This window comes from Myripristis murdjan, chromosome 21 (assembly GCF_902150065.1).
Source record: "Myripristis murdjan chromosome 21, fMyrMur1.1, whole genome shotgun sequence".
Classification (NCBI taxonomy): Eukaryota; Metazoa; Chordata; class Actinopteri; order Holocentriformes; family Holocentridae; genus Myripristis; species Myripristis murdjan.
The window spans coordinates 24236246-24260892 of NC_044000.1; the positions used below are offsets into that span (position 1 = coordinate 24236246).

General features: G+C 43.1%; 1 protein-coding gene across 3 annotated transcripts; it reads left to right on the top strand.

The window, feature by feature from the left end:
- The first annotated feature begins 877 nt into the window (after nucleotides 1-877).
- rif1 (replication timing regulatory factor 1) lies at nucleotides 878-23804 on the top strand. Of its 3 annotated transcripts, none has more exons than XM_030080425.1 (35): nucleotides 878-1070; nucleotides 2902-3038; nucleotides 3184-3262; nucleotides 3487-3583; nucleotides 3738-3868; nucleotides 4003-4097; nucleotides 4605-4794; nucleotides 5200-5292; nucleotides 6075-6213; nucleotides 6333-6484; nucleotides 7060-7174; nucleotides 7305-7481; nucleotides 8006-8116; nucleotides 8525-8587; nucleotides 10729-10832; nucleotides 11590-11676; nucleotides 11764-11837; nucleotides 12442-12622; nucleotides 13328-13435; nucleotides 13601-13750; nucleotides 14175-14274; nucleotides 14534-14829; nucleotides 15025-15227; nucleotides 15542-15635; nucleotides 15762-15896; nucleotides 16306-16448; nucleotides 16567-16656; nucleotides 16760-16814; nucleotides 17206-20517; nucleotides 20647-20778; nucleotides 21025-21111; nucleotides 21248-21363; nucleotides 21515-21668; nucleotides 21818-21947; nucleotides 22773-23804. In XM_030080425.1, exons 2-35 carry the CDS (start codon nucleotides 2923-2925, stop codon nucleotides 23060-23062), a joined length of 7599 nt encoding a protein of 2532 aa, XP_029936285.1. In that variant the 5' UTR covers nucleotides 878-1070; nucleotides 2902-2922; the 3' UTR covers nucleotides 23063-23804. The 3 variants fall into 3 exon arrangements, with proteins under 3 accessions (XP_029936285.1, XP_029936286.1, XP_029936287.1); XM_030080426.1 differs by having other exon boundaries at nucleotides 15765-15896; XM_030080427.1 differs by having other exon boundaries at nucleotides 3741-3868.
- The last annotated feature ends 843 nt before the right edge of the window (nucleotides 23805-24647 follow it).

A 24647-nucleotide genomic window follows, 5' to 3' on the forward strand; every position in this document is an offset into this window, starting at 1 on the left:
TGCCGACTTTTGACTTCAGCTTGGTACTTATTTTGTTCATAATTGAGCATTACCGGTGGTAAACTGTCCCACAGGACTGCTAGTTTTTGTTTATTGGTTATCATTTTTTATATACTCTCCAGATATTACACATATTTTCCTTCAAAGTGACCAAGTTGCTCCCATCATCCACTCCCCTCTTTAGTCTGCCAGGTCAATCCAAATAGAAGTATTACCTGTATAAATAATCATTTAATTTAAACTGATGAAATAAACTGATGCCTTACAAACTGACGCCTGCATGAAATTTAGACCTTACTTCATTTATAAAACAAATAAAAGCTGCACTTGCTTTTCTATCTTTTGTATGGTGAGTAAAAACAACACTTGGCTGACATCACAGGGATATAGTAATACCATATTTTGTCATTTAATGGAGGGGCTGCTCCACTGACTATGTAACGGAACAGAGCGTTCAATAAAAGTTTTCAAAAGGAAGACACCGGTTCACAAAGCACAGTGCAGAAAAGGTAAAAAGTGATGCTGCAGAGGATGGGGGGATTACTTTAAAACTTCCACCAGTATCAGTAATAGTGAAACAGCAAGAACACCACTACTATTACTAATACTAATGGATATACTACCACCACTACTACTACTATTAATAATAATAATAATAATAATAATAATAATAATAATTTAAAAATATTATTATTATTATTATTATTATTGTTGTTGTTGTTGTTGTTGTTATTATCATCATCATCATCATTATTATTATTATTATTATTATTATTATAATAATAACAGGCTTAAATGTATCTCTTGTCTAATTGGATGAAAGGGGCGGGCCTGTCTGTGACGTAACAGGGTCAAAGGGGAGTTCGTACGTCTGCGTGGTAGTTTGGCGCCAGCAATTTCGCGGGGCAGCGTCGCCAGAGCAGCACAGGGAAGCGAAAACGAGTAAAATATCAGGTATTTTATTGAAAAGCAGACGCTGCCAGGCTGAGCTAGACGGGCCGGTGTGTTCGCCGGTGTTGATGCTGGTGCCGACTAATTCCTGCGACCTGCATTTCATCCAGAACCTCGAGGTGAGGAGAGGAGGGGGTCCGAGCTGCGGGATGCTTTTTGTTCAAGTTGCGTCAGAGAGTGTCACAACAGTGTAAATGTTTGCCCGGTAGGCTGTCTAAACAAACAAACAAACACACACACTGTGACGGGCACACACACACACAGACACACACATACTAGGTGGCGGGACGTTGTGCCTGCAGTGTGTGCAGGTTTGTGGATGGAGACTTTGGCCATGCTAGCTAGCGCTAACACGTTAAAGCTAGTGAGGCTAACAGGCGTCCTGCTACTTCCCGCATGAACAGAGCAGAGCAGCTGAGCCTCGCTTGTTTTCACTCTAACCTGGAAGCCTGGACGTCTCCCCATCTGTTGTCTGCACGCTGGAAGTCCACTCTTAACATGTCAAATGGGAGAAAACTAGTCCAGACAGCACAGTGGCAGAGATTAAAGGCGCTCAGTCGCCGCCGAGGCTTGTTTTGGTTCCTGTGGCTGTCGCAGGTCACGTTGCTGTGCAGGACTGATCAGCTCGGGTAGTTTTCATCCTGTGATCAGTTTGTTGGTCCATCTCAGTCAGTGATTATTAGCACTGACATCTCAACACATGAGCAGAGTCACTTCAAGCCGCTGGGGTGATGCGGTGTGTGCAGGATTATCTTTGGTCCAGCTTCTTGGTCCATGCCAAGTACAAGGATGCAGAGGAGGACAAACCTAACTTGCCCACCTTTCTCAGTTTGATATAAACCTCGGCATTATTACTTGGACTGTCATTTTATGGGCATGCATAAAAGAGCACTCCTCGAAATGTATTTTTGTTGCTACTTGTGGTGGTTTACCGTTTGATGATCACTAAATAGAGGCTCTATCTGTCTTACTTGCATCTACATCAGCATGTACACACTGTACTCCATCTCAGTGCTGCACTGCTGATGTGGTGACACACCGCTATGAAGCAGCCCATTTTCATCAGAGAGCAGCTACCAGGCAAGCTGTTTTTAGTCTCCAGCTTGGAAGTCCAATGCTGCATCTGCTCTTTTCTCTTTTTTCTTTTTTCTTTTTTTTTTACAGCATCACTTTATCCAGTGATCTGACTTCCTCCCTCCCTGTACCCTCAGCGCTTCCTGTATGTTTTCTGTCTGTGATTGATTACAGTGACTTATTATATATGCATGGGGCCTTGATTCAGTGCACCATGCATCTCTAGGTTTCATATAAAATGCAAAATACCTTACCATTGCATTCTTTAGGACTCTGTGAGTTGGACATCATTGACTGTTTGCAGACAACAGCACTGGTTTGTTTTTAATCTATAAATAGATACTGGGTAAACATACAGCTCTGCTAGTTATTACCAGCCACGCTCCTCCGAGTGGCTGCTTTTTAATGTACCCTGGGTCTTGACCTGTGGAATACTGTATTTGCCTACTATGCACCTTAGTCATGGAATAATTTGTTAAAGGATCTGAGCATTTATTTATTTATCGCCGATGAATTTAAGGGCATCAAAGATTATGGTGATGGCGGCGTGTAGTTGTTTTTGTTGAGAAGCCAATGTGTCTGAATAACCGGCTTTCTGTAATATTAAGTTTTTGTACATGATGTTATATAGTGCAGTTTAATTTGTGGTGATTTTGTACTGCTGCTACCTTGGCCATGTGCCTCTTGTAAAAGAGATTTTTAATATTAATATGACTTCCTGGTAAAATAAGTCAATAAAAATGAGTCTGACCTGGTCTGACCTCCCCCTCCCTTCATCTTGCTCCCTGTCTCTAGCTTTTGGCACCTGTTTCTCTCTCCCTTCCCCTTTTAACAAGCGTTGTCTTTCTCTGCGCCTCCTTTTTTTTTTTTTTTTAGGCTGCGAGGAGGTGAGTAAGAATGATGGCAACGGCGGGGCCTCTGAGCAGCTCCAGCCTCCTCCCTCTGCTGGAGTCTCTTGAGGACAGCGCAGCCGGACAGCCTGAGCACACAGACGCCTACCTCACCATCGCCAAGTAGGTCACCAGCGTTGGGTCTTCCATCACCCTCTGGACAAGTCACAGGATATTGCTGACAGAGTTTTGGTCTCTGTTTTTTTGTCATTGGGAAACAAATGGAATGAGTGAGAGCAAATAAATTCTCTGTTTTGTGCCTTTGCAGCCGGCTCAGTGGAGAGGAAGGGCGTCAGTTCCTCCCTGCAGTTGAAAAGCACTTTTCTCGCCTGGGCCAGACCATCTTGGTGAGCGCTGAAGGCATCGTGAATAAGTGTGAAGTTGGATGAACCTTTGAATCTCCCAAAGTGATGATGCTAATTCAGGCCTGACAGCGTTGCAGTCTCAGCAGCAAACTGTCTTCATCACCATAAATTATCTGCTTTTTAGCTTTGTAGCTTTTGATGTGTGCAGTATCTCATGGCTATCATAAGTTTGAAACTGTTTTTTTTTTGTCTTGTTTTGTCTGCAGAAACACATCACCAGTCCAAATGCTGAGCTGAGCCAAGCTGCCCTGCAAGCTTTAGGGTTTTGTGTTTACCACGGCCATGTTGTCTCTGGAATTCCCGGTACGTTTTCAGTTTGAAACAGCATTTTAATTTCATTATAGAACCTGTTGTATAATGACCAATAAACTTCCTTGTATCCTTTATTTCAGATAGGATTGGGATTACAAATCTTTGCTGATATAGATATTTTCACTTTGTTTTCTTTTTTTCCCAGAAGACCTCGCATCAGAAATATTATTAGCCCTTTGCTCCTTGGTGCTGAAGTCGACGGATAAGAACACGTGCACCAGAGCATTATGGGTCATCTCCAAACAGAGCTTCCCTCCAGAGATTGTTGCAAAAAAAGTGAGTGGCAGGACTTGTTACAGGCAGTCTAAATTTAATACCAGTCTAGCCGGGGCAGTGTGTGTGTGTGTGTGTGTGGGCATGAGGGGTGTTATACTGCAGGTGAATTGATCCATGTCACTTCCTGCACCAAGGTGCCGTCAATACTGAGCACTCTGGAGAATGTGTGGACCAGAGAGGACATCCAGTCTGTTGTAATGGAGCATGAAGCCTTAAACGTTGTCATAAGGTAACACATTACACTTCAGTATGCAGTTTCAGTAACGCATATCTCCAGGCGTTTTTATTTTCACTCATTAGCAAGGGCATTTTCATGGGATTGTAAGTGCAGTCAGCTTCTGAAATCCATCACCAACATTGTTTTTTGTTAAATGTTAATATTTATATAATTACAAACAGAATACAGTATTGAATCCCCTGAATCTGCTCAGGAGTATTTGCATATGTGTGAGAAATAGACTTTATAGAGCAGCTTGTATAAGTGAAGAGTGGTGGTGACTGTGGATGAAACATGGCCTTAGCCTGTTACTTAAATTTTTGGAAATGAATGGCAACTATGACATGTCAGTGCTTTATACAGCATGAATATGGCATTGCTTGTTTTGTGGATTTACTAAATGTTGTTCTATGATTCTTACAAAATCAGTTTTAGTGGTGCATGTCTAAAATTTGCTGTGTCTGGTATTAGCAATGCTCTGTCCTGATTTAAAACCCTCTCTTTTCTTGGTCTTTGAAGGTTGCTGGAGCAGGTGCCACCCCAGATGGGCGACGGGGCAGTGCGGTGGGCCAAGCTAGTCATACCCCTGGTGGTTCACTCGGCCTCCAAGGTGCGCCTGCGGGCTGCAGCAGCCATGGAGATGGGCATGCCGCTCCTCCTGGAAAAACAGATGGAGGTGGCAGCCGTCATTGAGCCCATCATGTCCACTGTAAGTATCTGAGTTCAAAGCTGCGTGTTTATAGGGGTGTGCTGAAATGAAATGATCAAAGCTGTTGAAATTTAATGATAACTGCACAGACTCTACTAGCCCTTTTGGTTTAACATCACACTCAGTGCTCAAAGACATTAAAAAGTCACAGAAAGCAAGCTTTACAATTTCCAGGCCTCAAAATGTTTAGGTGTTGCACAAAAAGACCAGAATTATGGAAATAATCAATCACAAGACAGCACATCTTATGTAACTTGAGTCTCAGTGATATTCATAAAGGTGAAGAACAATGTGTGAAACAGAGATGGCATATTCAGCAGTTATTACCCACCCACTATCAGTGTCACCACTATATATAATGTATAGGAATTTGTTGACATGCTTTGTGTGTTTGTGTCTCCACAGAAGCTGATCCCCGAGCTGCAGAAACTTTTCATGTCCAAGAATGAAGCCAACGTCCTGAAGCTCTGGCCCTTATTTGTTAGACTTCTGGGGAAGGTACGGCACGCCTGTCTGCACATCACATAGCACATTAGTGACTACGTCTCTTGGAAATGGTGTAGACTTCATATGGCTTTGAATAAGATTTCACCAGCTGATATCATCACAAAGGGGCTGTTTCCTGTAGTTGGTTCACATTTCGCTCTTTTCTCCTGACAAACTACACCGCATTTCTTCTAAAGAAATCTGACACCCACAGTTTCAGGCATCTGGTGCGGTTATTTGGTGCCAAAAAACTCAAAGCTTTGTTCTCTCCTGCCCAAATGAACCAAACTAAAGGAATCAGTGCTCCAGGGTTTGAATAATCACCTTAATTTGCACAGGCGCTATTGCATCAAGTATATATCCCTCAATGCATTGCTTCCATGACTTTGTGCTACCTGTCTCATGTAGCAGAGCAAAACTGTCAGGTCAGACAAGAAACTGTTGTTTGAACAGATAATGCCTTATTTTGTACTCAAAGTGCCTTCTTAAAATAGTGACTCAGTGTCTCATAACAGGAACTTCTCTGCCAACACCCAACGCTACTAAAGCTCAGGCAGAAAACAAGGCTCCTATTTTAGAGGGGCCAGGCATTCAGCAGCAGGATACAAGTAATTGCTCCAAAGTGTCTCTGTAAGAGCATTGCTATGTTCAGCATTTTTGTGACCTCATCAAAGTGCGAGTGTGTCTTAATGGATCTCTTGTCATCAATGTGGTGAACTGGAATTGGGCAAAATGGTTCCAACCATGTTGCCTAAAATGCTCCCTAAAAACCCTCCATGTCCTGTGCTGAATAGCTTCTCCACAGAGGAGGTCCCTTCATCAACTCCCTGCTGCATCTAGAGGAACTCGGCTTCCGTAGCTCCTCCCCTAACATCAAAAAGATTGCCTTCATTGCCTGGAAGAGCCTTATAGACAACTTTGCACTCAATCCAGGTGAGTAATTGACCAACTGGATCCATTTTCTCCCGGTCTTGTCATATGTTGCTCATAACGAGTATGTTACTGTCATCATCTGTCATAATTTCTCATGTGTCTCACCTTTCCTTCTGAAGACATCCTGTCCAGTGCGAAGCGTATGAAGCTGCTCATGCAGCCCCTCAGCTCCATCCATGTGCGGACGGAGGCCCTGCTGCTCACCAAGCTGGAGGTCTGGTGGTACCTGGTGGTCCGGCTGGGGCCCAATCTGGCACCCAATTTTGAACAGGTTAGACACACTCTGTCAGTATGCACATGGATGTGAGACACTGACACAGCTTGGGCTCAGTGTAAGGATATACGATTATTCAGGGTTGGACAGGGTATATATGTGGGTTCCTGAAAAAGTCTTAACAATCTTGGTTTTAAAAATATATTAATGTGTTGAATACCCTTATTAAAAGTCTTGACATTTTCACCATGTAATATAATAGTTTATTTCGTTTAATCAAATTTTATTTTGTTGCAAATATGACAGATTTGGGGTTCTTTAGCTGAGACAGAGCTGGACTTTTAAGACAAATGTCATGAAGTGTAATTCCCACCTGCTTTATAGTACATACTTACACCACACCTACTTTTATATAAGGACACAAGGCTTAACACAATATGTCCAACCACATTTGCTTTTAATTTAATTTTTGCTTAAATTTATGAATTAAAGGCAGTTGCCGGCAGTGTGTAAATGGGTCTTAAATTTGGCTTTCTGAAACCTGGAGATACCCTGTTGATTATAGTATTGTCTGCTGTATTAACGCCATTTGTAAAATGACGTGGTGTGACTGAACATTTGTGTCTGTGCAGGTTTCTGTTCCTCTGCTCCAGTGCACGATCGGATCCGACTCCTCCACCATCCCAGGCACTCCTGCTAGAGGCGCCAATCAAAACGGAGCTGTTGTGACTGCCACACCAAAGACTGGTACTTTATGCACACCCATTTGTTATCTAATCCTGTCCCTTCCTGTTTGATGTGTTACACCAAGTAAAATGCCCTGAACTTTGATTAAAGTAAGCCCAGTAAAAAAAGAGAGATGTTTTTCGTCTTGTAGGCTCCGCAGGCTTCAACAGCCCGGTCGCCACTCCTCGTATGAGCCTGAACTCCAGCATCCAGGCGGCTCAGACCTTCCCCTCCATCCAGCTGCTCGGCCTGGAGATGTTGCTGCACTACTTTCTAGGGCCAGAGGTCGTTTCCATGGCAGCCAAGAACAAACTCCTCCTGAGTCTAGGTGAGAGTCACAGCTGTACACGTCCCGTTTGTAAATCAAGGACTGATGATGTTTCATCCTGTTGACTTTGGATGACTAAGTTTTTATTTTGCTGTTCTGTAGCCTTCAACTAGTTTTGCACAATATAATGAAATTACCCTGTAATTATTTTGAAAAGTAACTGTTTCACTGAAGTCAAGATGTGCTTTTCTTACAGTAAAGCTAATAACACATGAGCCCAAATGATTTTATATACCATTAGTCAGGTTTTTTTATCATTTTTGACAACTGAGCATGTTTTGAAATTAATATTTCCTTTGTACTGAAGCAGTCAACATTCATTAAACAACAAGGCTCTTTTCTTTTCCAGTTGGCATACATCTTCACCTCCTTTTCTCACCCTTCAGCCACTTTCACACTACTCCTGATGTTTGACTCAACTCACATGACTCACAGCTAATTGTGCAGCCCCTAATTCCAGCGTCACATTTTTTTTTATTGAAGGTATAACTTTCCTGTATGACATGATTTGCTGTCTTTACCAGAGCCCTTGACCCACCCCTTCCTGTCGGGTATCTCCTCGTTCACCAAACATGCAGCTGTGCTCATCTCTACTGTCAGAGATGGCTTCATCGCTGTTGGCAAAGAGGCGCCAGGTAAGTGTCACGACGTCACTTCACTCATTTGACTTCGGCAGTGAGTCTGACTCTTTCCTCTGAGCAGTGGAGTTTCCTAACAGTCACGCTGAAGAGCCTCTGCATCTCGTGCCAGTCAGCATCTGGCAGATTGTAAACGATTCTTACGCATGTTGTGAAAAAGACTACGCTATTGTCAGAACTGTACAAACTGTACAAGCTGCTTGTGTAAGTGTGCAGGGTTCAGCTTTGCAATGGAAACCACAGTTCCTTGGAAATCTGTATGTGTTTGTTGATTGAAAACAGAATCTGAGGTTTCACTGATGGGAATAAATCCATTGGTTAAGGACACTATCCGCTGCGGAGAAAGTGTGATGGTTTTCCTGAAATGACTCATGACGTCCTCTCCTTGACCCCCACCCCCCACAGATTCCCTCCTGGCTCTGATATGGAAGAGCCTCGTTGGTTTTGTCAACTCAACAATTGAGTCTGGTAAGTGTGTGGTTGTTATGTCGTCACGCCTGGCAGTATTACTCACAGGCTTACTTGTGGTTTGGACACCTGCCCCGAATCAAGCTCATTTGTTCCTGTTATGAAATAAAAAGACAAGTTGAAAGTGGCTGGCTATGTCGGTGATATCTCAAATGTTTTTTTGGGACAGTGACCTCCAAATAGGTAAACATTACACCACTGGTTTTCTAAGTGGGCTCCAGGGACCTCCAGTGGTGCTTTAGGGACTTTCAGGGTTCATGAGTGAGATTAGATGTCTAAGTACTAGGGCTGTGACTTTCCTCCAAAATAAATTTCGAATTTCGATTGCCCTATAATGTCAAATATCGAATTATGTTCGAATTTTTAGGGTCAATTTTAGTCTATTGTTTAGCCTATTGATATGTACAATATGGGTGTCATTTACGGTCTGTCCGCCAGAGGGCGTTTCAACCATATTAACAAGCGCTTTCCTTCTGAAAGGCACAACATTAATAATGATAATCTGGATGTATTTACGATCGTATTTTAATAAGCACGCAAGATAACTAAAAAGTTTCCACACATCACTTTTGAGATGATCAGGAGCTGTGATTTCAGTCTCCGGGACCGGTTCTGCTGCTGCATTGTTTTCAGCCATGCTGTAAACTTCCTACAGGTGCGCGCTGCACTGATGCATGCCCACACTTTTTTATCCCGCGCACGATCACGCGTAACGTTGATTTGCGTCGTTACGCAACGTAAACAAAGACACACACACACACACACACACACACACACACACATTCGAACGTGAATTTCAGCAATCGAACGTTATATCCCTCCCTCCAGTTCGAATTAATATCGAATTTCGTTGTCACAGCCCTACTAAGTACCACAAACTCTAAAAAAAAAAACAAAAAAAAAAACCTGTATTAGCAGATGTGCTCTTAATTGGGGCGATTTTGTCCAGTGGGCACATGAGAGGTGTCTGTGAATTGATATTGAAATGTATATAATGTTTAGTGAAAACTACTGTATTATCCATTTTATGAATTTTCAATACTACATTTTTACTGATCATATACAAAATTATCTGAAACCTCCTCAAGGACTCCTGGGTGTCCCCAGACCACAGTCTGAGAAGCTCAGCTTTGTGTTAAAGGTTTTAATAGATATTTTAAACGTATTGTGGCAGCTGCTCAGCAGGGTGGTCTCAGAGTTGTGGGTCCCGCCCAGTAGCGCCACATAGAGCACCGTGATTGGGTCAGGGCCCTGTCAGTCTGGAGGAGGAAGGCCAGCGAGTCTCTTGCCTTGTCTCCAGGCCCGGCCCGCTCCCACTGTCATCAGTTTAAGTCTGAGCGGTTCAAGCCTCAGTGCTCTGGACCACCGTGACGACAAGAAAGTCTGAGGGGCTCCTCCCAATGATGACCGAAAAGAAAGAAAAAAAGAAAAAAGATCTTTCAGGAATGGATTTGTATCAGACAAGGTGGATTTGTTGATTTTTGTCAGCGGAAATTCACAGTATTTTATTTTTCTGAAGATAGAAACAAATGCAATGCAAATGCAAAAATGTATGTAGTCACTGACTTGATAGGACATTTTTCATGTTGGTTATAATACTTTTAGCCTTCTGACGCTGCCATTTCTCCCAGACTTTAAATGACTTTGCTGAAGTTTTTGGAGCAAGCATTAACTAATTATTGTTTAGCTTGTTTTTGCCCGTAATTGGTAAAATCTGTCAGGTTTCAGTGTTAACCCCTAAAAATAAAAGAGTAAGAGCTTCTTTGTAGACTCAGGGATTTGCAGCAATGTTAAACTTACAGGGTGAAGTCCAGTAGAGAAAGATCACTCATGTCTTTATACCTATTAAGCTCCATTGTAGCCCCAGCTTCTCTCTGTGTGCATCACATGTTGCCTGTTTACCAGTGGAAAAACAGAATTCCACCCTTAAAAGCAAAAAGGTACCAGAGACAGAATGTAAATCAACAATCCCTGTATTTAAATAGTGTTAATGTGTTTTGGCTTGATCTTTCCTTTAAGCTGCATTTGATGTTTCCACTCAACTTTCCACGTTGTAAATATCATAATTCACATAAAAATACTTGGACAGAAACAGCACTGCTCACAAGTTTTATGATTGTCGTCCTGTCTTTGGCTGACAGTTGGCAGTAAGAAGGACCGTCAGGGCTGCGAGGTCCTGACTCTGACGCTGCAGGCTCTGCAGAGCATCGTCTCCTCAGAAGCACTGCCTGCAGACAGAGTGCTGGTAAGGCCAAGCCTCAAAAATCTTACATCTGACACACATTTTTGTTTTGTTTATTTCATCTTTTCAAGAAGAACCTCATGTCACCCTGTTTCTAGTCCTGAATTATATCCTCACTCCTCATTAAATTGGGCTGGTCAGATAACACTGAGGCTCTCTACAGGAGAGGACAGAGCAGAGTGTTCCTCCTGAGGAGGCTCAGGTCCTTTAATGTGTCCGCTGGGCTGCTACTGATGTATCAGCTGGCAGCCAGCTGGGCGATACGGCCATAAAATAAAACCTCAGTATTTTTTTTCCAAACTTTTCTCGATTTAATCCAGATTTTTGTCTTTTCCACTAAACACTCTTACCTGATGGAAATCTTTGCATGCATGATCATGTGACTGGTGATTCGTACGTGCGTTTCTGGTGATGTAGGTTCCATGTAGACGAGTCAACTGGGGCTTATATAACATAAAAGTTTAGCAGCTGTTATATGTAGTCAAAATCTTATTTTTGTGATTGAGACATTTTTGTGGTATCTATTAATCAATTTAATTGATTGATCGCCTGGCTACCACTACAGATTTTTCACATATACACAAATAGATCATGTATGAGTGCCTGTACTGTATGTATACTTATAGAAACAGCATAAGAGTCCCGATCTGATGCGACAACAGACAGGTGTCTTCTTTTGCACTTTTTGCAAGTTCTGGGTAAGGGATTCAGCTGAACTATACCGTCTGCACTGATTTAACATCATCTCTTTGTGCCTCAGGTTCTCTTTGAGATGACGGTAAAAGGCATTCCCCAGAGGGTTCTTGGCTCTGCCTCCTACCAAGTGGGCAAGATGGATGTTCTGAATGTGAGTGCCCCTTGTTCTGCTGGTTACCATATATGTATGTAAACGTTCATGTGGAGGGTTGATGAATCTTCCTCCTCTCTTCCCCAGGGAACACCAGCTCTGTTCCTCATCCTTCTCTTCTACAACAGCAGCATGCTCTCAGCTTACGTAGAGGACGAGCGGTGGGTCTGAAACATTTACTAACATCCTCGTCAGCTGAGGCTTAAAGTGACCATTAAGCCAGTTTACATTAATACCAAAATCAGTGACATTTCCCCAGTTGACCATTGGCTCTGGTGCTTTAACATACATCTTGTTTAGTGATGACCGGTGTCTAACATTATCCAAACACTGATCTTTTTGTTAATAAAAAGCTTTAAGTGTAAGCTGTAAGTAATATGTGGCCTGTAGATTTATAAATAGGCCGCTGCATCTTACTGCATCTGCACCTTATTTTTAGGATGCACTTTGAATTTTTTCACTTTCTTATACATGCAAATTACCAAAACACAAAACTGCCACCTGTATTTAAAGTAAAAAAAATTAGCCTCAACGATGCAGGTTCTCATTTCCTCTTTTCAACATGTGGATGATTTTGGTTTTTGTGTTCTCCCAAATCTCCCCAAACCTTGGTGAATGACCCAAAGGCCAATTACAAGCAATGTAATAATAAAAGAAACTGCATGGTGATGATGGTGATGGTTGGTTTTTAACAAATTTACTGCTAATCTTGCAGTATACTTTCCTCATGCTAAGATATTGCTGTGTGTGTATCTTTGTCCGCAGATTCTTCCAGTGTCTGCACACCCTGGTGGGCTGCGGTCTGTCTGGACCAACGTCCCCGCTGGCATTCGGGGAGGCGGTGCTTGGAGCCATCAGGCGCAGCGCTGTGTCTCTGGACAACAAGGAGCAGCTGTGGAGGATGTGGAGTGTGATGGTCAGCCCGCTCATTGAAACCATCACACAGGTGGGCAGCCGGACAGATGGCAGAAACATGACTCCATGCTGAAGTCATGTTACTGCTGATGTTACTTTTCCATTGTCATCCCCCAAAAACTGCAGGTGTCTGCTCTCACTCAAAAATTTACCAGTGACTTTGATTATTTATTATTCTATCTGCAAAATGTCTAAATTTAGCATTTCTGCGAATGTTTTCCCAAAGCAAGCAGTCATACTTTAGAACTCCAATATCATTTTTCCTCCCTTTTCTCCAGCTGTCAGTTTCCATTCATTCCACCACGATATGAAAACGAACTTTCAGAGACTTCAGACTTTCCTCACTCCAGTATTCCATCCCCATGATGAAATCCTCTACATTAGCTTTCCTAAAAGCGGCAGCACTGTTGTGTTTCAGTGACTTACAGCTGGGAGGAGTGAAACGGTCTCGCCGTATGAAAATAGTCCCCAGGGAAACATTTCCTTTACAGAGCAAATTATCAGTTCTGTGGTTTATTAAAGGCGGCGACTTAGTTAGCTGCAGAGGCAGAACGTTATAAGGTGGGTGTTTTAATTGTTGTAAATGGGGAAAACATTCAAAATCATTTCTATGATCCTTTGCAACAGGCTTGATAAAAATCAAAATAGTGGGAGAATATACTTCCATAGTAACAAAATGCAGGAATCGTCCAATGAAGGGCATATGATCAATGATGGATTCTTGATCTTCTTACAGTCGAATGAAGTGAACCAAGGCGACGCCCTGGAGCACAACTTCAACGCTGTGCACTCTGCCCTGATGTTACCAGTCACACACCTCCTACCTGGAACTCCACTGCAACAGGTCTGTGTATTTTATTATTTTAATCTTCCCACATAACTCTCACACTTGTAGCACACCGCCATGTTATCATTTCACACTCAAAGGCCATGAGCCAGCCCCGCAGCACCTGACTTGTATTTCCCCTTCACCTTGTTGGATGGATGATTTACTCTCTCTCTCTTACAGGGGACCCAGAAGTCGATGCTGATTACATGGTCCAAGCTGTACAAGGTGTTTGCCCGCTGCTCCGCTCTAGTAGTCACAGCCGAGGAGAACGTCTGCTGCGAGGAGCTGTGTGTGAAGATGGCTGCCGTTGTGGACAAAGAGGCCCTGATGGTGTGTAGAGGGAGGAAACCCCAACACATTAATAATAATAATAATAATATTAATAAGGCTAATACTACTACTACTAATAATGATGGTGATAAACTTTATTGTGTAGCAGCTTTTCAGAAATGGAATATCAAAGTTTTACAGTACATAAAGTAACACAGGTCAAATGGAACAATAATAGTCAGTAATAAATTTGGCAATAAATGGAAATAAAACACGTCTAAGAATTGTCATAGAAAGCATGAAGAGATATAAAAGAGGGAAGTGATTTTTTTTTTTTTTTTTTTTAAAGTAGTAAAATTAGACCCAGTAGCACAGTCTGGTCCATCTTATGTGTAAAACATTAGAAATAGTAAATGCAGCCACATATTTGCTGCCCACTGAAGCCTAACTGGTTGCGCCTAATGATTACTGTCTGTTCCTGCAGATTCCTGCAACGTTGGATGCTGTTGTCAGTATCCTCCAGGTCATGGTGGAGTGTGTGGACTTCTCTCCCTACACACCGCAGTTTCAGAAAAAGATGAAGTGTAAGGACCTTTTTTTATCATGTATTAATTAGGTGTCCTTTTTTGAAGTTTTCTGTACTAAGTCTCTACTTAACTTGAAACCATGTTTGCTTGTGGCTTTTGTTGACTCTTTGGATGCCTTTTCAAAACATGACTGTAACTGTTACAACAACATCTTCTTTGTAAGCTAATGCTGGGAATAAGGCACAACAATTCTAATCAAAGCCACCTGGGGTTGTAATGAGAATATGACTGTGTTTGTGTTTATTTTTATGTCCAGCCCCTCACACCCCGTTGAACTGGATACGTAAGAAGAACAAGGCCCTGGGGAACCTGTCCGCCTACCAGTCCCTCCTGCTGCAGTGTCTAGATGTTTTTCTAGCTGCGGAGAGCCCTGAGGCTTCCTCAGAGGCCACAGGACTGGCCTTGGTCTCCATCCTGTCTACTCTGTTCACCAACCTGGCCCTCCCCACCGCTGTCCAGGAGGCCCAGACATCTCTCACTCAGCCTCTCACCCTCTTCTACAAACAGGCTGCCAGTGAGCCGCCCATATTCTCATCGCAGCTTGTGGCAAAGGTAGAACAGCTACAGATTTTTCAGTGTCCTTTATTATATCAGAACTCTTGTCTGGCTGCCTGTTTAATACAGCAGCAAGCTTTGCATTGTCACTCAGCTGTTGACACGTCACTGTAAAACATTGTCAGGTGGCCTATTCCCTTTATTAAATGGCAGAAATGGCAAAATATGTTTTCTTTTTCTTCTGTCCTTTAGTTGGAGAAGCTCCTAGGCGAGGTCCTGGGCTGCCTGCAGACCCGCTCTACTCTGGTCTACGACGATGAGCTCCTGGCTGTTGTTTCCCCTCTACTTTGTGTTTTGTTCCCTCATAAGAACAAACAGCTCCGCACTTCAGTCACTCAATTCTGGAACAACACCTTCGCCAACTCAGTCAGCCTCAATTACCCAGATGAGCTCAGGTGCGAATCTTCCCTTTTTGGAAAGTTGGTTGTTTCTAATGATGCAGTCATGTTGTGGCCTCAAAGCATGAATGTGCATCTGTTATGTTGGGCTTCTCAACCTGAAAGCAGAAGGTTGGAAAATTCAACTTGTGTGACAAAATTTTATCTGGTAGGCAGTATTTAAAATTAAGTTTGCCAACATACTTTCGAAAATGAGTGTGAATGGCCGCAAGTAAATGCATTTTTATGAAAGCAAGACAAACTAAACTAGAATCATGATAGAGCCAGTTACATTGGGTTATAAGCTGCAATCTGTTATTTTCATCACACAGACCCATACTGAGCCAGGTGAAGCAGAAGACGCCCATCATCCTACCTGGCTTTGAGGCGGTCAGTGTTCCTGATGAGCTTAGTGGACAGTATTCGGTGAGTTTCTCTGAACTCTCTGCATTTAAATTTAAACCAGTGTCATTTTAAAAGTGTACTCAGTGCTTCACCAGTTCCGTCTCTACGTTCCTTGTGCATAACTGTGCTTGGTCTTGTTTGTGTCAGCAGAGTGAGAGTTCCCAGTTAGAGACAAAGCTGAGCGGCGTGCTGGTTTCATCTGTGGGGAAGAGAGACTCGCTGCTGGGAAGAGCTGCTGAGCTGAAGGACAGGAGCTCCAAGAGTACTCCTAAACCAGTTTCTGTAAGGGTTTTTGTCAAATCACCCCTCACGCTACCAGACGCTTGTTCAAGATGCAACAAAGTTATTCTACCATAACATTTTTAGTAAAAGCTGGTTGTAATGCATGATTGTTTGATTCCAGAATCAAAATGAACAATATATGGTTATAATGTATTCTGTTGCATGTATCTTCAGAGTCATCTGTTTCAGTGTTGAAACCTTTGTCAACAGGACATAGTAATCATATTTTTACTTCAGTTGCCTTTCCTGTTGTATTATCAGTATCATGGATTTTTTAAATGATTTTGAATGTTGAAGTGTAGTTTTACAGTAAGTACTGTGTATAATTTACCCGGACTGGTTAATTTTTAGTTAGTTCGGTGTCATCCCACTATTGCATAAGTAGTTTCATGCTTGTTTCCCACAACAGACAAAGCTCGACTTTGGCTCGCCTCTGCCTCCACGCAGAGAGGTTTTGGAGGAAGAGGCCTCCATTGACTTTGTCTTCATTCCTCCTGAGACCAAGGAGAGAGTTTTGACAGAGCACCAGAAGGAGGTCAAGAGGACTAAAAGGTCAGATTTGCCCTTTTGGCTATTTTCCTGTAGTTGATTTTCTTGAAATACAAATTGTACATCCAGAATGTCTACACAGTCAGTGTCATGCAGAGATGTTTTGTTTGTTTTTTTACAGGGTTGACATTCCTGCCATGTACAACAACCTGGATGCCTCTTTAGACACCACGGTTTTCACCCAGTACACGCAGAGTCAGGAAGATTCCCTGTAAGTATTGGCCTGCTGCCACCTCAATGAAGATAAATCCCTGCTCTCCCATGAAGCAGCTTTGCTCGATTAAGGCTACAAAAGAGTTTTGTTTTGTTTCCAGGGACAAATTGCCAACAGAACAAGCTCACGGTGTAGAAAAGGAGGCTTCTGGCAAGGTAATGACCCCCATTCCCCGCCACAACCACCCACCCACCCACACACACACACACACACACACACACACACACACACACACACACACACACACACACACACACACACAGACACACAGACAGACAGACAACAAAAACAACATTGTGGTATTGAGGACCCAACCAAGACTGTCTTTGTCTTATTTGCCCTCAAGCTGAAGAATGACTAAAGCAAAACTTAATTTCAATACATTCAAGGGGCATGGGAAAGTGGCTTTTTTCCAGTTAAATACTGAACTTGTATTGCAGTATTAGAAAGTCATGCATTAGACTACATGGCTAATGTGAAAGTTTGACAAATTATTTTTACAGTCTCTTTTGAAGAAATTGGTTATATGCATCTTGTTTCCTTCAGGGTAATCAGGAAGACATGGAAGTTGAGGGAGAACCTGAAATTCTGTCAAAGGAGACCCAAGACTATGCCAGTCCAAAAGCTGCAGATAATGTGGCCAGTGATCCAGAAAAGCAGGAAGGCCAGCAGGGAGAGATAATACCTGAATCAGCAGATGTCTCCATGGAGGATGATGTCAGTAATGATGTTAAAGCAGAAGACTTGGACAAGGAGTCTAAAGAAAGCACTAGTCCCAACATTTCTAGTTCTTCAGATTTGATCTCAGGAACTCCTCAGAAACCCAGCAGCCGTCGTCAGTCCTTTATTACTCTGGAGAAGTATTCAGAGGGCAAGCCGGCCAGTCCAAGCAATGTATCCACCTTCACAGGTCCTCACACTAAGGCGTCTAGTAGCCAAGAGCACACTGACAACACCAAGGCCTCCTCCCAGACAACCACTGATACAGACTCACAGGTTGCCCAAGCCTCGGAGACTGGGGCAACGTTCACAGAGTGCTGTGATTTAGTTTCACCAGATTCCTCTAAGCAGGCTAAGGTGGTGCCTGAGGTGAAAGGTGAAACTAAGCTTGCTGAAGGATTGTCTAGTGAAAGAATAGAGGATGAGGATGATGTTATCCCAGACACTCAGACTGATGTGGAGGGCAAAAACCAGACAAAGAAATCTTCCACATCAGAGGAAATTAAATCTTACAGCCAGGGAGATGAACCTGAAGACACTTTGGAAGACTCTCAGTGCTCCCCATCCCAGAGCTCTCTGGGTGAACCCAGACGGTCTGGACGCCAAAGGGTCCGACCTCTGCTCCCTGGCGAAGACCCTGAGGAGCGGGAAGAGAAGTACAACCAGCAGAAAAAGAGACGTTCCGGGGAGGAGCATAAAAGTGAAGGCAAGGACAGGCAAGTCCAAGGCAGACCAAACACAAGAAGTAAACAGGCTGCTGAGGAGGAGAGTGGCAGGTTGAGAACAAGGTCGCGGTCATCAGGTCAAATGATTTCCCCGGGAAAAGCACAAAGGAAGAGTAGGGGGTACAGTAACTCACAGGACCTGCTTGGCAAGGATGAACGCAAGAGGAGAAGCACTAGAGAAGATCAGATCAGCCAAACTGACTCTCAAACAGACACACAATCTGATAATGATAGTCAGTCACAAAGTAGACGTGGTCGGCGCAGCAGATCAGCAATGGAGGCCCAGGAGGAAAGCAGACCCAAGCAATCTGTTCCGCCTGAAAAAGAAAAAGAGGAGTCCAGCCAGACTGGTTTAGAGGGGACCACAGAGTCTCAGTCAGACAACAAACTACAGGTTAAAGCAGGCAGACGGAGCAACAAGGTGCTATGTAATTCACAGGAGTTAGACCTTGTAGAACCGACCAAAAAGGAAGAGCTTGAGCCAAACCAAAGCGATTCTCAGATTGCCACCCCTTCTTCTCAAACAGATAGTCAGTCTCAGGTTAGATCAAGTAGGAGGAGCAAGTTGGTAACTGAATCAGAAGGGCTGATAAAAGACAAACACAAGAGAAGAGATGGTGCAGATGAGGAGCTTAGTCAAGATGACTCTCAAGTGAGTACACCTTCAGCCTCTGACAGCCTGTCACAGAATAGATTAAGGAGGAGAAGCAAGGCGGCTTCTGGGGCAGAGGAGTCTGAAGACAAAAATGAAACTAAAGATTCATTAGGAAGGCAGGATAAGTCTGATTCTCAGGCAGCACTGCCGGCTGTCAGCCAAAAAGAGGGCAGACCAGTGACCAGGGGTAGAAGGAGCAAAATAGAAGAGGAGCAGTCACAGTCCCAGTCTAATAACAGTCCTAGTTTAACCCCTGTGAGCTCCCAGTCACTTAATATTGAAGGATCAACAGAATCCTCCCAAAGCAGGAGCAGGTACTCAAGACGAAGATCATCTCAAGCCTTATTAGCTGGCGTGGAGGCCTCAGAGTCTGATTCCTCAGACAACAAAGACGATGGCCCCTTGCCCAAAAGGAGGGGGCCTAGAGCTAAAGTCTCTCTTTCAAGTCCACTCAGTCTTGGATCAGGAGAAATCAAAGTCAATGAGGACACTGCAAACAATGATTCGCAAAGTTATCAAAAGGCTGATGTACAAAGCACACCTACCAGCACACCTACCAGCACACCCTTAGAAACCAAAAATCTAGAAGAGCCAGAGGATTCACCTAAAAATAAGGACATGCAAGATTCAAAATTACCCCATAACATCAAGGAACAAAATAAGGACGAAATAGCTATTGAGGTGGAGCTTGATGAACTTCTAGCCATGGAGCCCATTGGTCAGGTTAAAGCGGAGATTGGAAGCACACAGCCCTCTCCATCAAAATGTTACCAGCAGCTGAATAATAAAACATTGATTGGGTCACCTCGAAAAATAGTGCGAGGTCAGAGGGACTCTCTGGCAGAGGTGAGCATTGATCAAACCTCCTCACAGGAAAATGACACGAGGGACTCCCAAGCTACTGAAAGCCTTGATTCAGTCAGGCTGAGTGCTGAACAATTTCAGGAAAAGCTACCATCTGATCTGCCTGTGCAGTCTGCCGATGGCAACTCAATCACAGATAACAGTGTGTCCATGGAACCAGTTAATTTAAGTCCTGTGGCCTCCTCTGCAGACACGCTGAACTCCTCTGGTGGAACAACAGACAAACTGAGTCTGCAGGTCTCAGAGTCTTCAGAGGAGAAAGGCGTAGAAGTGACACAGCCTGTTGATGTAGTTACCGAAAAACAAAAAGAAGATGCAGATTCAGACCATCCAGAAACGCCTAATGCGCCAATGGAGGGCAAACTTGAAGATAACAATAGTACTGCTGTTGAGGAAAACCAGTTGGAGAGTCAAAGTGCCTTAGATGAAGTTCCAGAGAAGGAGAAGTCCTCTTCTGTCGAAACGGAAAAATTAGAAAGCCAGGAGTCAAAGGCTATTGTGCACCAGTGCGAAGTTCAGAGAGATGGTAATGATACTGCTCCTGAGCAAAAGGGCGAAGAAAAAGACAATGCCCAGGAAATGCTGTGTGAGGTGGAAGAACAACCTCAAATAGACAACAATCAGACAAGTGTAGCTGATAAAGACTCAGATGTGCCTCTGACTGATGTCTGTGATACCTCAGTGTCTTCAGAAACCATCAGTAAAGATGTTTGTCAGGATTCCCCAGCAAAGCAGAAGGACCTGGAGGCTATGATCGGGCCAGATGTCGGTCAGAGCCCCATTGGTGGCAGGACCAGAGGGACTTGGTCTCCTTCAGCCTCCCCATCTACCAGTATCCTCAAGAAGGGCCAGAAGAGACCACTTGAGGAGGAGACTCCCTCACCTCTTGTTAAGGTAAATGATGGAATGTACTGATAGAATTTCTGAAATGCATTTTGAGTTCATAAGTTCCACAATGCAAATGTGAACCTGAAGGAAGATGTTTGTCTTTGTAAGTGACCTTGCTTTGTTTTCGTTTTGCAGTCCAGGCGAGTTTCTTTTGCTGACCCTATCCAACACCAGGAACTGGCTGATGACATTGACCGTCGCAGCCCTGTCATCAGAACGAGCTCCCCAAAAAGGTCCAAAACAGCCAGCGGTATCCCACAGCCCAAGGTATAAATGAAGCCAAAATGATGATGTATTTTCATCTCGATTTAACAGGACGCCTTTCTGTTTTGACAACTGTTTGAACTTGCCTTAATTTAAGTCTGAGGTCCACATGGACTGATATGTAAGTTGTTTTTTTTTTTTTTTTTTTTTTTTAGCACGAGGAAGACCCCTATCTGCTTTGTTTTAGCTTAACTGAACTTGCTGAACCTGTGTTTTTTTTTTTTTTTGTTGTTGTTATTGTTTTTGTAGTATGTTACTACTCCTACAAAGGGCCTACTGATTCTAAGTCCAAGAAATCTCCGCAGCCCTGGTTCCAAGAGCTCCAAGAAATGCCTGGTAAGTCCGCTAAGGTGGAAGCAACTTTGCCATCATGATATTTAAATCATTTTGCATTTTTTGGTTCTCAAATAAAAGACTATAAATTGTCATGTTGTAATAGCAGATGCAACCCTAAGTCATACCTTTTTCCCAGATATCGGAAATGAGCCAAGAGCCACGGCCTATTCCTAAAGACTGTGTCTACCCTGCCCTGGTTGGCTGCTCTACACCTGTAGAGGCTGTGCTGCCTCAGATTTCCTCCAACATGTGGTGAGTACAGCACAGAAGTAATACAAGTATATTTATATCTTTCTGTTACACACTTTGGATCATAATAAAAATTCACACAAAGCCTCAGTAGAAAAAAAATATCCTCTTGCTGTGTGCATCCATTTCTCTTTGTCATTCGTTTTCCTTGTAGGCCTCGAGGCTTTGGGCAGCTGGTCCGAGCCAGGAACATCAAAACAGTCGGTGATCTCAGTGCTCTTACTCCCGGTGAGATCAAGACTCTGCCAATTCGCTCCCCAAAGATCTCCAATGTCAAGAAGGCACTTAAAACATATCATGAACAACAGGTATGCCTTAGGGCACTGAAAATACACACTACTTTATACTTACGTTTCAAGCATTTTTTGATGTATGCGCCAGACCAGGTTTTACCTGGATTACTGAGGATGACCAAGCATTTTACTTTGTATTTGACCACTGAATCATCGTCCTGTAGCGTAAAGGACGGGGAGGTGCGGATGAACTGAAGAGTTTTGACGAGATGGAGAAGATGACTTCTGAAGTGGAGGAGAACAACGCTCCTCAAAACCAGGACGAGGAGGACAAGCTTCAAGGGGAGCCTCTCGGTGTGTTTCCTCTTGGTATTAGAGAAAAATGCTGTTTAAGGCCCAGTTAGCCAGTTTGTCTTGTGATTCAGTAGTGCAGTTCAGTGTTTTTGTTCCTGAACTGGTTTGGCAGCAAGAACAGAAAACATAGAATCACAAGACTTAGACCCAACTACAAGTACCCAAAAGTTTCTGGTGCAAGGTGTGGATGCGAAAATTCAAACAAGCAAAGTTCAGATAAGTCATCATCCCTATCATGACATAGTGCTTAACAGGAAACATGGCCTTCCTCTTCCCTTTACCATTGTACAGGAGGCCTAACAAAGCACCAAGACTTTGCTGATAGCCAGTGATTATGAAATTTGATTTATCAGTAGAATAGAATAGTGTTACACAGTATAAATGCAGTCCATAAGACTATAAGGGATTGCTTCATATGTTATGGAAGTTATATGCTGTGTATTCAAACTGTAAATCAAACTTGATTTACAGTTGATTTTTTTTTTTTTTTTTAATCCAATACTACTTTGTGTTCAAGCTTATTCAGAGTCCTTAATCACTTCCAGTCTCATAGGGCTTTACATGGCCACACTTTATAGAGAAAAACGACCTAATGATCTAAATGAAAATCTCATAAGGAAAAAAAAAATGGAAGTCTCTGTTCAGATCACAGAGGGACACCCCGTCTAGAGTAGCCAGGAGTGCAGTGGCTGCTGAGTGGGCAATATTGGCTCTCATCAGTTAATTCTAATCAAATAATCAGATATTGTATACAGTCACAGCCTGCAACTGCATCCACTCTTAGTTTTCCAGTATAAACCATGCCTTGTCTTTTCTCCCGTTCAGCCACAGAGCTGGTGGATGAGCCTGTGCCGGTAGACCAGAGGCCAGACCAGGATGGCTCCGTGAGTCAGGCCTGTGACGGGCAGCCTGGGGAACGGAGACCTGAGGGACAGCCGAACCCCGAGGGGCTTCTGTCTCAGATGGAGGCCCTGTCTTCCCGTGTCACGCCGCTAGAACTGAACCGCTGCTCACCACAACAGCTGCTGCAACTGCATGATCATCTGGGAGGCATGATGAGGAGCGTGGTGGTCGAGCTGCAGACGCGCCTCTGCCAGACTGACAACAAACCCTGATGGAGACTTGCCTTTGGTGGATCCGACTGTTGTGTAAAGATGTAGGGGGACATAAAATGACTGGAGAGAAATTTGCAAGGAAGAACTCCTGCAGAATTTCTTGCATCCACCCAGGCCTCAATTGGTCTAATCAACAGCTTTTAATGAGAATTTTATGGTATAAACTCATTACTCTTTTGCCTTTCCTCCTCTGATTATCCTCTGGATAATTCATAGATGGGTAATGTATTTTTATTACATGCTAGCAGCTGCTTTTCTGTTTTTTAGCTGGCAGATTTAGCTATTTTTCCACAGCAGTGAAAGGGAAGCACCGTCACACTTTGAGCTTCATCAGACAAAGAAAATGACTTTTAGCAGTGATAGCCAGGAGAATGATGGCACTTTTTTTTTAATACATTGAAGCAAGAACTGATGCAATACTAAGAATGTATATTGAGGAGAAGTATAACTCTTGTTGCCCAAGCTCTTTGATCCATGCATTTTTTTTGTACATACATAAACCTCTAGTGTCCAGTGCTACCAGGATTGTAGCTGCTTAGGGTGTTTTGTTTACAACACTTCAACAGTGCTCTTGTACATTTTTGAAAGATTTCTTTTCCCGATGGTTTGTAATCATTCTGTCATCTTCATTTTCATGTCCTATCCTTTTTTTAAAATGTCACAAACCCTAGTTATTAGTGGGCAGTTACCTGTGCTCTTTTATTCCTTGTTTTAAGTACATCAATAAAAGAATTAATATGAATTGCTACTGTCCAATGACTTATTTGAAAGGTTTTTTTTGTTATGCATCCACTTGCTCATCATTGTTCATGTTAAGGTAAGAAGGAAACTTTCTCTGCTGAGCGTGACCAGCTGGAAACCCAGTTTTTGGAAGGAGAACACTCCAGGGAAAACCTTGAATGGCACTTGGCAAAGTCCATCCTGATCTCTCAAGTTCAGTCTCCTAAGAGTTGGCAAGTGATTATCCAGTTTTATAGATACTATGGGTGTAATGTAATAATAAGTAAATAAACAAGCAATAAAATAAGTAATGTAATATAATGTAAACTAATGTGGTACAGAGTCCGTGTGGTTTCCATGACAACGAGAAACGTTTCACTGAAACCCGCTGGACCGTTTGGTTGTCGATTTTGATTTATTTGGCGACCTAAGTTTGGATAAACGGCTGAACGAGGAAGACAAGACAGAACAGAAAAAGGAGAGATACGCGAGAGTGACGAGTGAAGAGCTGGATCAGCTGGAGAGGTCAGGAAATGAAGCCGGTATGGCCCGGTCAACTTCTTGGGCCGTCAAACGTCTACAAGACGACCTGACAAACATCGGGCAGGCAGTTCAACTTCTGCTGTTCAGCCACATGAACAGGAGCTAACGTTAAATTGGAGTGACACACCCCCAGCTGAAATGAAACGTCTGCCGGTGAGTTTATTAAAAGACAGATGTTTGTTGTGGCGCTGACACTGGAAAGCAGTAGCCTGTCTTTAAATATAACTGTCCATATAAGTTGGTTGTAGATAAAAAAAAAAATCAGCTGTCCCAGTGAGTCATTGTCACGGCACCTCTTAGCTTAAAAATGACCGAGACGTCG